The sequence below is a fragment of the Cuculus canorus genome, chromosome 7, assembly GCF_017976375.1.
Source record: "Cuculus canorus isolate bCucCan1 chromosome 7, bCucCan1.pri, whole genome shotgun sequence".
In the NCBI taxonomy this organism is placed as follows: domain Eukaryota; kingdom Metazoa; phylum Chordata; class Aves; order Cuculiformes; family Cuculidae; genus Cuculus; species Cuculus canorus.
Window position 1 is genome coordinate 12,196,852 of NC_071407.1, and position 13,403 is coordinate 12,210,254.

General features: G+C 42.4%; 1 protein-coding gene across 1 annotated transcript in view; it reads right to left on the reverse strand.

Annotated features, from left to right (window-relative positions):
• SORCS3 (sortilin related VPS10 domain containing receptor 3) overlaps positions 1-13,403 on the reverse strand; it is a 294,771-nt gene that overhangs the window by 155,731 nt on the left and 125,637 nt on the right. Inside the window, exon 3 of the mRNA XM_009555685.2 lies at positions 2,189-2,288. Coding sequence (XP_009553980.2) covers positions 2,189-2,288 — 100 coding nt within the window. The remainder of the gene's footprint in view (positions 1-2,188; positions 2,289-13,403) is intronic.

A 13,403-nucleotide genomic window follows, 5' to 3' on the forward strand; every position in this document is an offset into this window, starting at 1 on the left:
AGGGTCTGCATGATTCCCTGTGTGTGCACAGGCCCTGTACATATGTGTTACGTGTGGTACCTCCCTCCCTGTTTAATGTCTCAAACAAAGACCACTTTTTGAGGCTCCCAAGAGATCACTGTGTTGTGTTGAACCAGCCAGCACTCATGCTGTTAAAGGTGAAACACAGGAAATCTGGACTTTCTCTGCGGGGGTGCAACAGATTCACCTCACCTAGTGTTTTGTGATTCATTATTGGTGCCTGTCTTCAGGAGCTCAGCAAAAAACAGGACGCTTACTCTGCAGGCCACTGTAGCAATATTCATCCAGAGAGACCTGCAGAAGATTACAACCCAAGTGCATTTTTTGCAGCGCGCAACCTTATGAATCTGGAAGGGATGGGTGGACAATAAACCTGATATTGAATTTGACAAACAGCTGCTCTAATCCAGTGACATCTTCTCCAGGTATTTTTCAAATGCTGCATGCGCGTTTGGAACTGCTCTGGTGGTCAAAAAGCACAGTCAGCTCAGAGTTCAGACAAACCAGCTGCTTAACTGTGCACAGTAAGAGTACCCATATATTTAGCAGAGGTAGAAAGATGGAAAACAAGTTGTTCCCACAGCAGCCAGCACTGAAGCTGGTTTCACATGGGTTTTCCTTTCAGCTCGTCTCTCAATTTCAGGAGATTTTTCAGAAGGGGGAAGAGGAGGGAAGGCAGACAGACAGGTCCAGAAATAATGTCCTTTAGATGTAAGACCAAAAAAATATTATTAAAAATTGTCATCTCAAATAAGAAAACAGCAAGTAAAGTCTGCGTGTCATTATATGATGAAATGTAGGTGTTCTTAATAGAAGAAAAAAAAAAAAGACTGCTAATCTGTAAAGCTCAATAGCACGAGAAATTGCTAGAAGATAATCATATGTCCTAGTACTCCGATTTGTGAGGGAGACTTTACACTACTGAGGTAAGATTTGTAACTGAATATATTGCCTTTGATTTTGGGTGAGCAGAGTTGCTTTGGAAACAAAATGAAGAGGAATTAACTCTTCAGTGCCCACAACACTGGACATGGGAGTGGTGTGAAGGCCAGGAGAGCTCATTACAAAACATCTTCATTCCAGTTTGCTCAGAAGAAAAGAAGTGAAGGTAGTTGTCACAATAATTCAGCTTCTGCATTTGAAAAAAAATGTAAGCTGTCCTCTGCCCACTGCATTCTGCCTCTTCTCTATACATCCAAACACATATGTATTGTTGCCAATAGTAATCAGAGATATGACTGCCTTAAAGTTTCATACACTGAAATAGATATCAATCCTGAAAGCTTTGCAGTCTGACCAGTGATGAAAACACAATATTAGTAATAAGAACAGTGCAAGTAGCAAAATACCAGTTTGGAAACCTATTGACGGAGATGGGCAGTTTGGAAGTGATCAAGACAAATTGGCTGCACCCCATCCAAACACAACTCCGCTGCCAGCAATTAGCTGCCTGCTGCAGCCCTCCCGCGTGGATTTCTGTGGGTAGCTAAAAGTGCCTTTGTCTCCCTTGAGTCAACACAGGCACTAACTTTAAACCAAATAGGCACTGAGTAGTAACTCCTGGGCTGCGCTCTGCGAGCCAGCTGCAGCCCTCGTTGCGCCACGTGGGAAGCATGAGCAGGGGCTTTGAGAGATATGACCTCATCTCCTCTCCTACACATTCAAATCAAATCTTAATTCCCCCACCCACCTTCCCAGGCATATTTTGCTTTCAGCCCCCTTATATGATGTAACCAAAGAAAATGTCATTCACCTCCAGCTTCTAAAAGCACGAAGGGGAAAAGAGTCAAATGCAGAAATAAATGCCTTTTACTCAGTATTTGTAATAATAAAGATACAGAGAAGGCAGGGAGAGGTGTATTAGCCAAAGCCAGTGTAAGCAAGAATCTCGGAAACCTTTGTGCGAGTTCAGCTTCTTTAAAGGTGTAACAGTCAGAAGCCAGTAAAAACAACCCTTTTATATCTGTAACACATTCAGCAGGAGATTGAGCACTCCGTCCCCATCACAAGTAAAACAGGCATAGTTCTACTGGATTCCACTTAGACAGCAAAAGAAAGATCTTGTGAACTACCAACAGATTTCACTTTAGGATCATAATGCCTCTCAGAATGAATGGAATGCTGTAATTTTGTTTCTGTAGCTACCAGCTTGATAGCTCTCCCTTACCTTCCTCTTGTTAGTGGGACTGACATAAAGGTAGCTCAGCACAGTCTTCAGGCCTACTTTGTCATTTAGCTTTTCATAGGTAGTCCCATAGTCTGTTGACCTGGAGGAAAGAGGAGACAAGAAGAGTATATGTGGTTATTAGAGCTCAAAGGAAGGAAATGACCGAATAGACGCTCAAAGTTACAGCTTGAGCACCATCACTCTTAAAACTCAACCTTTTGTGTTTCATTCACTGTGGGCAGCAGAAAAGAGGAGAAAACTGGAGTCCTTTGGAGGAGTGTCCATCTCTGCATCGACTGACCCTATGCACCTGGGAAGCTGTGGAGTACCCATAAAGATGGACTTTGGGAGCAGGTTCTGTTCTCATGTGACAGTGTGGGACTGCAAATGATATCTACACGAGAGGACTCTGATCTCACCCTTAGCACAAATTCTCTTTTCAGACAAATCCAACAGAAGAATCCAAATTAAATGCATCAACAACAGTTTCATTTAAGTAGGCTGATTTTTGACTTGGATGTGGGGATCCAAATGTGGCTCAGAATTGTAACAGCTGAACTCACGTCTAGATAAAAATGTGCCTAAACTGGCATTTTGAGTCCTCAGTCACCCCCATACCACTTTGTGCCAAGAATTTAATTTTTCTGAGTTACAGAGACAGATTCAGGTCCCTACACTAGCAAATCCTACCCAGAGAGGCAGATGATCTGGGGGCGGCATTACCCATTCGTGACTGGGGAAAAGGGCTGCTTCGTCACAGAGGGTTTTCTGTAGCTTCCACCCCCTCATTTGTGGGCATGTTTGAAACCTCACTTCGCCCTGCATGTTTCTCTGCTGGTTTTGTACTCTGCTGTTCCTGACAAACGAGATTTTTCCTACCAGAATAAATCAACAGCTACCTAGTGCAGGACCCCACACCTGAACAGTGGTGTCACAAGCTGCATGAAAAGCCCACCCACCCCATCCAAACAGTGGGAAGAGCTTAGCTCCTGACCCTACATAGCTTCTGTCATGTGGACGGAGCAAACACAGTCCTTATCAGGTGGGCAAGGAAAGACCCACACCAAAAGCCTACCTGGACATACCTATGATTTTATTAAGATAAGAATCCATGGCTTCACCCTCCTCTCTAATCACACTTTTTACTAAAAAGATTAATAAAGAACATGTAGCAATTCAGCGCCTTTGCTAGCATCTAGCTCCAGTAATTTTCTGATTTTCTAAGCTCAGCAAGCCTCCAGCATCTGCAGCTTTGTGATTCTGCCTGAAACCAATCCTCTGTTCCTTGTCTGTCTGGCAGAGGAACGGTTCAAGTCACCCTTCTGGCACCACAGTGAACAGTGCCACTGTGCCAGCAGCTCAAGGGTCCCACCCAAGCACCAGCGGAAACAGAGCGATGCCAGAATTTGCACCCAGCTCTTGTCTTCCTTGCTCCTAGTGGAGTCCAGAGTGACACCAAAAGTGCTATGCCACAAACCCAAATGGCTGGTTATAGGCTTTCAAGTAGTAGGACCCACGAAGTCAAAAGCATATTTTATTGTTGATGTGGCTCCAACTTATTTACTTCTGGGCATCTTTCAAAAGCACAATTCCTAAATGTTTTGCAAACTGGTTTTCTCCTTGAATGGGTTGAACAAACCTTCCTCCCTTGAACACTGAACAGTCATGAGCGCTTCAAGTCTTAAAAAGCCTCCTTGGGCTCTGGCCTTTAATATTAAAATAGAGATAATATTATCTCTGTTTACACTTAATACTCTTTTGTACTGATGCACAGTATTGATACTCACCAGACTTCAGAGAGACATCCTCCAAATGATATCACAGTAATTTACCATATTTCCATTGCTCTTTCCCATCCAAGGAGCCTAAAGTTCTTGTCTCACTGGGTATCAGTATCACACAGAACCCTAGCAGCTTTCCTTCTCCATCCAAGCTTGAAACTTGAAGCAGCTTGATTAATAAAACTGAATAATCCAGACCAATTAATTCCATTTCACAAGGCCTCCTATACATGCAAATTCAACAGGTCAGGAATCCTCAAGTAACACTAAGCTTTAAGCAGAAGGTAACACACACAGGGCAGCCACTGAGGTGTTTCCTTGATCTCACCCTTCCAACAGCACTGAAGCCCCAAACAAGATAGATTCGTGACTACACATGTACCAGCCACCAGCTAGGGAAAGAGATCACTGGTTTCAATCAGCATTCAAAGAGAATACAAATAACAGATTAATATTCTGACAAAGCCACTTTGGTTTTGTTCTCGGAGTAATTTTCAGATCTCCCAAAATGCTTTGCACCTCTAAAGATGCCGGCTGGGTGCCCTAATGACTCTTTCTCACTAAACCATTATCACTCATTGCATTTGCCCTTTCAAAGAATAGCTAGAAAGGAAGTAGGATCATTATTTCGTTAGCTTCTCTCAGGCTTTCTTTATTATCATGACAGTCACCACTGGCTTCACAGAAACGTCTCAAAGGATATCACAATAATATACTGTATTTCCACAGCACTCTCCCATCCAAAGAATCTGAATCTTTTGTCTCCTGTTAATCCATTCAAACTAACAAAGTCCCAAGAGCCATACTGGGAAATATTATCTCTATTCTAGAAATGAAGAAACTGAAAGCTTGCATAGGTAATGGATCATCTTTTCAAAAGCAGGCACCTACAATTAGCCATTTCAGCTCCTATAATCACATAGTGTATGGCTCAGTACTCAAACCTGCTAAACTCCTACCACCAAACTGCCCAATGTGAAGACAAGTATTTACAAAAAAAAAAGTTGGCTGCCTAGTTTTAGCAACTCAAGCCTGAACATTTGGAGAGATGACCCACAGGTGGGATAGAACAGATCTGGCTCAGCTTTTAATCTTAACTTGATCCTTTCTCCTTTACTAATTACTCATCTTTGCAGTCAGAGGCTTCTAACTGCTAATTAACTAGCTCACATGTCCTTACAGTTGCTCAACACTACCAGCAGACTGGATACCTTGTTTTCTCCCATTCCTATGGTCAGAATAGAATCCACTTCAAAGCACAGAATTAAATAATTGCAGGGAAAGAAAGGTTGTCCTTATATAAAAATGGCAAAACACTAAATGATACAAAAGACCCTTTCCTTGAGTCACACACCAAATTCCTGCTTTAACTTTGGTTGGGCCTTTTATGGCTAAATGATCCTGCCTAGATGGTCCTCCTCTGAGTTGCCATCACTGGAGTCCCATCATCTTGGAAGGCTGTTATCACCTTCAGCCTCAAGTCAATATCTGCAGACTGCTTCTAATACACACAAACGCACACGTGTATACATAAAAGTGTTATTAAACAATGCATTCGTAAAACAAATTGTTGCACCTCGTTACATCTCTGGTTGCACAGAAACTATTACAATCTGGAATGGACTCTGGCTATATACACTAAGCCTGTAAAATGTCCTTGCATTTTGTCCCACATGTCCTCATAAACTGATTTTATGGAATTTCATTGTCCCCTCTATCCTGCTTTCCATCCTGCAAACCAAGCTGCTGGCAATAGCCCTAGAAAGGCTGTACAATGAAAAGCAATAAAACTCAAGGGGTAGTGCAGTCTTGAATGGACCTTTGTCTACTCTACTTCATCTTTTTGAGTTTTATAACTGGCAGTTCCTACCAGCCATGAAGAAGCATCTCTTTGCTAGTTTTGGTTAACATGAAGAAAGACTTATTCCAGTGCAACACAAGTGTCACAGTCACATAACTAAATAAATGTGGGCTTTCCCTGAACAGACTGTGGCACCAGATTCTATCTATTCTTCTTAGACAACAGAACTGCAAATTGCCCCATGATCATATTCAATTCTAAACGTTTGGGAACAAAAATCACCTGCCAGATTCCACTGCCCTTCCCTAAAGGACTGTGATGTGTTTTAATCATTGCTGAAAGAGCTGTCTCGCAGTCTAGCAAGGCAGGGCTCAAGTGGTACACCCAGGCAGAGAAGCTTCTCTCTGCCAAACCTGGCCATAACTCTGTGCACTGAGAGGTAACAAAATCCATCTTATACCTGTAGGTTTGAACCTGAGCTTCCCCGTGAATCCAACAAAAAGGCCTGAGCCAGCAGACTTTAATATAGTGATAGGGCTTGCTCATCCCAGGGATGTGAAGTAGAGGTGTGGAGAGGCAGAGAGAATGTCATCTGAACAGCTTTTAGAGGAGTTCTCCTTTCACATGGTTTCCATCTCAGAGCTCTGTCTGGCAGGCAAAAGAAGTTTTCTTTGACTGCAGTCTCAGCTACCCAGCTATGGAGATAGGCTATAAAATATGTATCAGTCTCTCAGGAGAAAAAGAGCTGCAAATGCTAGCGCTGGATGCTGGGAGAGACAAGCCAGCCTCCTGGAGTGTACCTGTGCCACCTACTCTCCTGTCAGGGGGTTTCTCCTCTGTGCCCATGACGCTCCCCAACTGTATGTGGAGAAGGAGCAGGTATGGTTTTGATTTTAGATTGTCAGTCTTTTTCCTAAGATACTAAATCTTATGTATTCATCACCAGATCCGAGTCCTGCCACACATACACCTGCAGCCCCGTACTGAGAACTGCATGGGAGCACAGCTCTGCTTAAGTGAATAGGAGAACAACCCGATTCTCTGCACACTTCAGAGAGCAACAGCAACACACACAGCCCAGAAAAACATTTGCTTCTCTTCTTGTGTGCCTGCAAACTGTCTGCCTGCAGTTTGCCTGTCCCTTCATACACTCCAAACAACTTTGTGTTTTTACCAGTTGGCCAATTCTCTCAGTTTGACAAAAACCCAAGACGAACAAAGTTTCTACAAAAGTTCTACAAAGTTTCATGAAAATCAGCAGCCAACAAAAGGAGAGCAAACTTATTAGCACTCAGAAAAAAAGCTGCAAAATGAAACCAAATCCCATGAGAAATGAGAGCAGGCACATCTCTCTGAAGATCCAGCTGCAGGAAAACATTCAAACACAGTGCACATATTAATACACTACAAAGAACCCAACTGCACAACACAAGAATTCAGACTGCCAAATTTCCATTGCTTGTGAAACAATTAGTTTCCATACCTCCCCTCTCATTCCTCCCCATCAAATTACACTCCCTGAGACAAAGGCCTTTCTGAAGCTATGACACACTGAGAAGATACTCCTCCTGAGTCACATTCCCGTCTGACCACCGTCTGTGGTAGCCCCAGCTGTAAACCCCTTTGGCCAGCTACTCTGGTGACTTAAGTGGTTCAGGACTCAGCCAAAAGCTGGTTCAGCAGTGCCCCCACTGCACTGCCTACCACCAAGTGGCTGATTGTGTTCTTACTGGAGTGCAGATTCCTAAATCAGGATACCAGTCATGTAGCGTGCTTCGGCCCTGCCACTCCAAACTTTTCGAGACTATTCCTTTTCTTCCTTGTTGACCATTTCACACTAGTTCCTGGCTTTTGGCAACTATGGCTATTGGTGGCTAAACATCCTCCACTCCCAAAGCCTTTTTCATATTTAGTTGCAACAGAGAGAAGCAACCTTTCCTCTTTAAGGGCTGCTTTTGAGCCCAAAGCTACAGTCTGCCTTGGCCAGCCAAACGCCTGGGACAGAAACAAGGAGTTGGTCCTGCTGCTAATCCAGCCCCAGCTGCCACCATCAAGACAGGCAACGGCTGCAAGTCTAGCAATGCTCCTCCAGAAGCAGTGGACATGTGCCATTCATCACTGCTAGCCAAACCCCCCGGGCTCTCCTTCTCTGCCTCTGTGTCGCTGACCTGGTCACACACAAGGACGCTTCCAGGGATGGTGGGAGAGGAAACAAAAGCCAAAAACAAAGAAAAACCCCAGGTAAACAATAAAACAATACGCTGGGCTGAGCTTACTTAGTACCCAAGGAAATCCATGTATCTGTGCTCTATGATTCACCCACTCAGCAGAGCACAGCATTTGTCATGCTGAAAGTTTGTTTTTAACCCACCATTATTTTAGTGTGACTGTAATAAATACAAAGTCAGAATATTTTACAATTGCAAACAGAAACAACAGTCTCCCTTAGTTTTCTTTAGTGAGATGGAGACAAAGGACAACAAAGAAAGCCTGGGGAAGCGAACGAAAACTGAGAAAGCATATGATACTGATTCCTGTTACAGCATTTCTGAACCTACAATATCACGGACTTTCTAAGTTGAAGATGACGCCTTCGTGTGCAAGTGCCATCAGTGAGCTTTTTAGTTTCATAAATCTGTCTAATCTCACAGGGAAACTTTGCAACTTCTTTATGAAGTTAATAAACACCACAACTGTGTACTGTATGAAGAGATGCTCCCTTTTGTTTCAGTTTGATAATATAATTCAGAGCCCACTGATATCACTTCAAGAGAATGAAAATATGGATCCCCATGCTACCATTTGTGATTTAATAGACTGTATTCACATTCCCCACAGATGTTTTTTCCCCTAGTTTGAAGAGTTCCCATTTATTTAGCGGCTCCTTGTACAACCTATTCATATCTCTGATCATTCTCTGACTACTCTTTCTTGTCCAATTACATCTTTTGTCATGGATGCCTCAGAGACTCATCTTTAACAGATCTTTCTTGCAAAAAAACCAAAAATCCAAATATACTAGCAAAAAACCGAGAGAATTTGAAAAAATCTAAATAAAAGCACTTTTTGCCATCATACATGAAGTTTTACATCCTCAAGACTTCTGGAATCACAACCCAGTAGTTCAAAAGTACCCAAAACCGAAGACTGCATTGCAGAAAAGGAAGTTCATGTATATCATAGTCTTGGTAATTTCTCTTGGAAAATAATATTTTCCTTTTAGTTTGCATATCACCTAAACAGCAGAATATCCACCTCTATTTCTACTATGATACCAGCACTCTCCCTTTGCCCCCTTTATTTTTTAATTAATGACAATTCCCACCACCAAACATGCAAAAGACTTCAAGATGACCTTTGTTGATAAATTTCAATTTATAATGCACAGTAGAGACTGGCAAGGCAAAATGAGCTGCAATGATGTGTACGTCACTGTAATTTGCACGTCAAAATGAAGGAAATGGGAACTAACTAGGATCTGGCTTCCTCTTTTTTTTTCCTTGCAGATTCTTCTCTTCTTTTTTATTTCTGATAGGAAAGTTATCCTGTCTTGTTTGTTCAATATGAGTCTGTGGGAGGATTCTCCATGTCTCACAGGCTGGACAAAAGATTACACAATACTCCACCTCTTGATTTACAGGCAATAAAGCACAGGAAATGTGAATATCAGTCACATTGCTAGTGGCGGATTGATCATTAGTATTTCATCTGATCATCATCCTACAGAGCAGGGGGACTGTTCACAACTGTCATTTCTTAGTAGATATGGGCATGAACAGCCTCTAGATACCTGGGGTTTGCATATTTAGCCTGTGGGGATGGTGGGAACTAACTAGAAAGCCAAATGCTTGCATCACTCTTGCTATACTTGCCCTGTAGGAACGCAGTGGTGCTTTGGATATCCCCAGCAATCATTGAACAATGTGCCACTGGGCACCTAAATAGCATTCACCATCAGCAAACAGGCTGTCCTTTCCCTGGATCCTCTCTCTTCTACAAGCAGCCCTTCCCTTACACCTCCAAATGCACCATTTACGTGGAAAGCACAAGCAGTTTTAGATCTAAAATACTCTGTAGAATGACTCCAACTAGCAAGAGCCTCTTTTGAGACACAGCGAGGGGAGGGGAGGGAAATGAGTTTTCTCGCGGGAAAAGAAAGCCAGAGGAAGTGAGGGATTCTTGGCAAAGCAGACGCAGAAGTTGCCAAATAAAACCAAAGAACCACTTTGAGCACCACAGTCTGATGTTCCCTGCTCTAGGACATTTAGAGACAGTATTCCTCAACTACTGTGGGACACAGATTTGGCAGCTGTCCCTCTTGAAGCTGTCTCACCATTTTACTTCCATCAAAGGATGGCAAAATCTTTTCTCTGAAGTAAAGACAAACGCAAACCAAACTCATGGCAGGCAAGGGCCAGAACTATAAAAGTCTATGGCAAAGTATGTTCCATTTCTACAGAATGTGCGATTCCGATCAAAGCAAGCAGGCTGCAAGTGTCATGGTTACTAAGCATCGCTTTTTATTCTGCTGCAGCAGAGTCCACAATAAGGACGTACAAAAGCAACAAAGATTGGTGCCTCTTAATATAATGCTAAATAACTACTTTCTCACTATAAGCAAGACTACCTTCTTTGCACCATGGAGGTTTAACTCATCTTAAATTTAGCCACCTACTAACTAGCTCTGGTTCCCAAGCCTGTCCACATCTTCCCTCTAACTACAGACAAAGTGCTAACTTTGGAAAATGATTTATTCATCCTAAAATAGGTGACAACACATTGTTCTCTTTAGGCGTCTTCTTCTCTTTAATGTAAAGGGAGACCAGAGCAATGAACACACATACTCAACTGTTAGATGACTACAGCAAGGTAAGGTATACCTCACACTAAACCAAGATTATAATAGTTTATGCACTGAGCTGGCAGTACAAATGAATGGAAGGACCTCAGTAATCCTGCCTGAGGTTAAAAGCTCGTTATTTGTTGTAATGTACCAGCACTCTGTGTTTTAAATGTTGTTCTGTGGGGATATGTATGAGAATTGCTATTAGAAGTAGGTGCCAAACAGTATCAGGACTCCACTGTGTCATACACACTTCTACAGCATTATAAAGTGAAAAGAGCGGAGGCAAGCAGAGAAACGTGATATGGATTCCTAATGGTTGCTGGCAGAATTAAGAATACAAAGACTTAATGAAACATGAGATAGCTTCTCCTCAAAAGCTGGGATAAGCATTTCCCTTCATTGAGTGCTTTCCCCCTTACACCACCAACGGCATACTGGAAATCCTTATCACGGCCAGGCAAAGTCGATGCCCACTGGAAGAAAACATACCTCTCTGAAGCACAAACATGAAAGCTATATAGGCATCATGCAATATCCACATCTGCAGTCTCAGCAAAGACATCAGTCTGAATCATCATCTTAACTGCTTCTGAACCGAGACTAGGCCACCACATCCCTACAGACACCACTCAAGCCACAGTTCAGTTGTCACGAAACGGGCAATCTGGAGCTAAGACAAGTCTGCCTTCACAGAGGCCTCTTCCTTTTTCTCCTATGGTCATTTCTGTACCGTGAAATCTATATAAAAGCATTACTTTGAATAGCTTTGAAGAACTACACTTCATCATTGCTCGCTTCCCATTTATAGTGTCTAAAGACCTGACATATTTATCATGCTCTTGATTCTGATGTATTCTGATTTTCCAAAGAACTCTTTAATGCATCCCAGCATACTGATTTGATTCCAACCACTTGCCTGACTCAGCAAAACATATTCAAGAAATTTCGTCTAGAGGACACTTTAATAACCTCAAAGATAAAAAGCAGCTTTGATGACAAAGCCTCATTAATTAATTGTTATTAATTAGATTATTGATTAGAAACAAGGCCCTTCCAAACCCTTTTCTACTTCTATCACTGTAGCTAAAAATGCTTCTATAACAGTTCTCTTAAGAAGCTAATCATTTTAATTTGCATTATTTTGTAAAATAAAGAAAACACTTTGAATGTAGCATTTGCTGGAGCAACTGTAGACGGTCAATTTAACATCTATGCTATCAGGCACATTCAAACTGGAACTCCTCTTAAACGTTAATTGAACAAAATGTTGAAAGAAGACTACGGAACCAACCCATCACTAAACTCTGTATTTCTGTGCTAGATGTGGAGGACAAAGAAGTCCTCCTAACCACTCAGGGAATAAGTACACTTTGGGCAATACAAACTACCCTGACAGCAGGTCACCTCACCCTCCTAAGAAAGGGGGAGAGGTGACTCAAGTCTCAGTTTCCCGTCTGAGATTACCAACATCAGTGTCCACTCATGTCCTTTGGGATCATGGCTGTGGCCAGAGGTTACCAGAAACTTGCCTTTGACACACCATCTGCCTGTTCGGAGACCAGTGGTAGGAATCACTGTGGGGACATTTGATGAACCCCAGACATCTCTAATGAAACACAAAGTAGGTTAAATTTTTCAAACTGTAAGCAATTCTTTCCAAAACTGATGTCGTTGAAAAAAAGAGGGCAGTGATGAAGGTAGTTTAGTCCGGTTCCTTAGACACAGGTATTAAAAATCACAGACAATTCCCAAACCAACTTTTACAGTCAGCCTGCAACATGTTCCATTCCCTACCTCAGCCGACCCTTCTCCCACAAGCCTTACATCAACCGGCATCTATCCTATTTGTGCTTCCAGCAGCGCACCCACACAACCTGAACATACACACCACAGAAATCCTGCTTGACCCCAGGCAGACGCTGAGGTCTAAGCTTGTGTCTTAAAAGACTTTGCAAAGATGTAAGCTTGCTATTTATTATCAAGATTACTAAATTATCATGAGCCATACAGTAGATGCTCCACATGGGGATGTCCTTCTCCTCCACCAACTGCCTGTGAGTTGTGTGCAGCTCAGAAAGCACACAGCTGATCACTCCTGCACTAAAGTGCCCTAAGCCCTTGCTGCCTGGTGTCTTTGAAACCACAGTTCGCTCAAGCTTAATTTTACCCTAGAAAAGCCTCATTTTCCTGTCATCTTGTGCACTCGGAACTCAGAAGCCCATCTAACACAAAACACTTTATCTTGGGAGAATACACCTGTTGGAATTTTTTCAGACAGAAGATCAATAAAGTGGGAACAGCTTGAAAAGTCAATCAGCTTCAGAAAGTCCCCCAGGAGATGGCTGGATGATTGTCATTTTAATGAAGGAATAGTAAACAAAGCACAAGGAAATGCACAGCCCCTTCAAACTCATAAGGCAGGGATATCTTAGACTGAGAAGTAGAGAAAGAAAAGGAAGCATTGCAAGAGACCAGTCATCTCTCTAGCTTGATAGGCTGTCTCAAGTAGTAGTCAGAAAGAGCTAACTAATTTCTTCAAACTGAGAATCAGCTCCAGTACTGCACTGCAGAGTGATATTTCCCCCAGGTATTAGGTGGGGAACACTATTGTTTAGGCCCTGAAATTAAAGGATAAATACCCCTTATGCCTTTGTTCCTATGCAGTGTGCTGAAACTGTGGTTCTCATTCATGTTGAAGTCATGACTCTTGCCTAAACAAAGTTTACAAAGCACTAAGCACCCTGCATATTATCAAGGCAAATGGAAGGGGAAAGTTTTCTGACATCC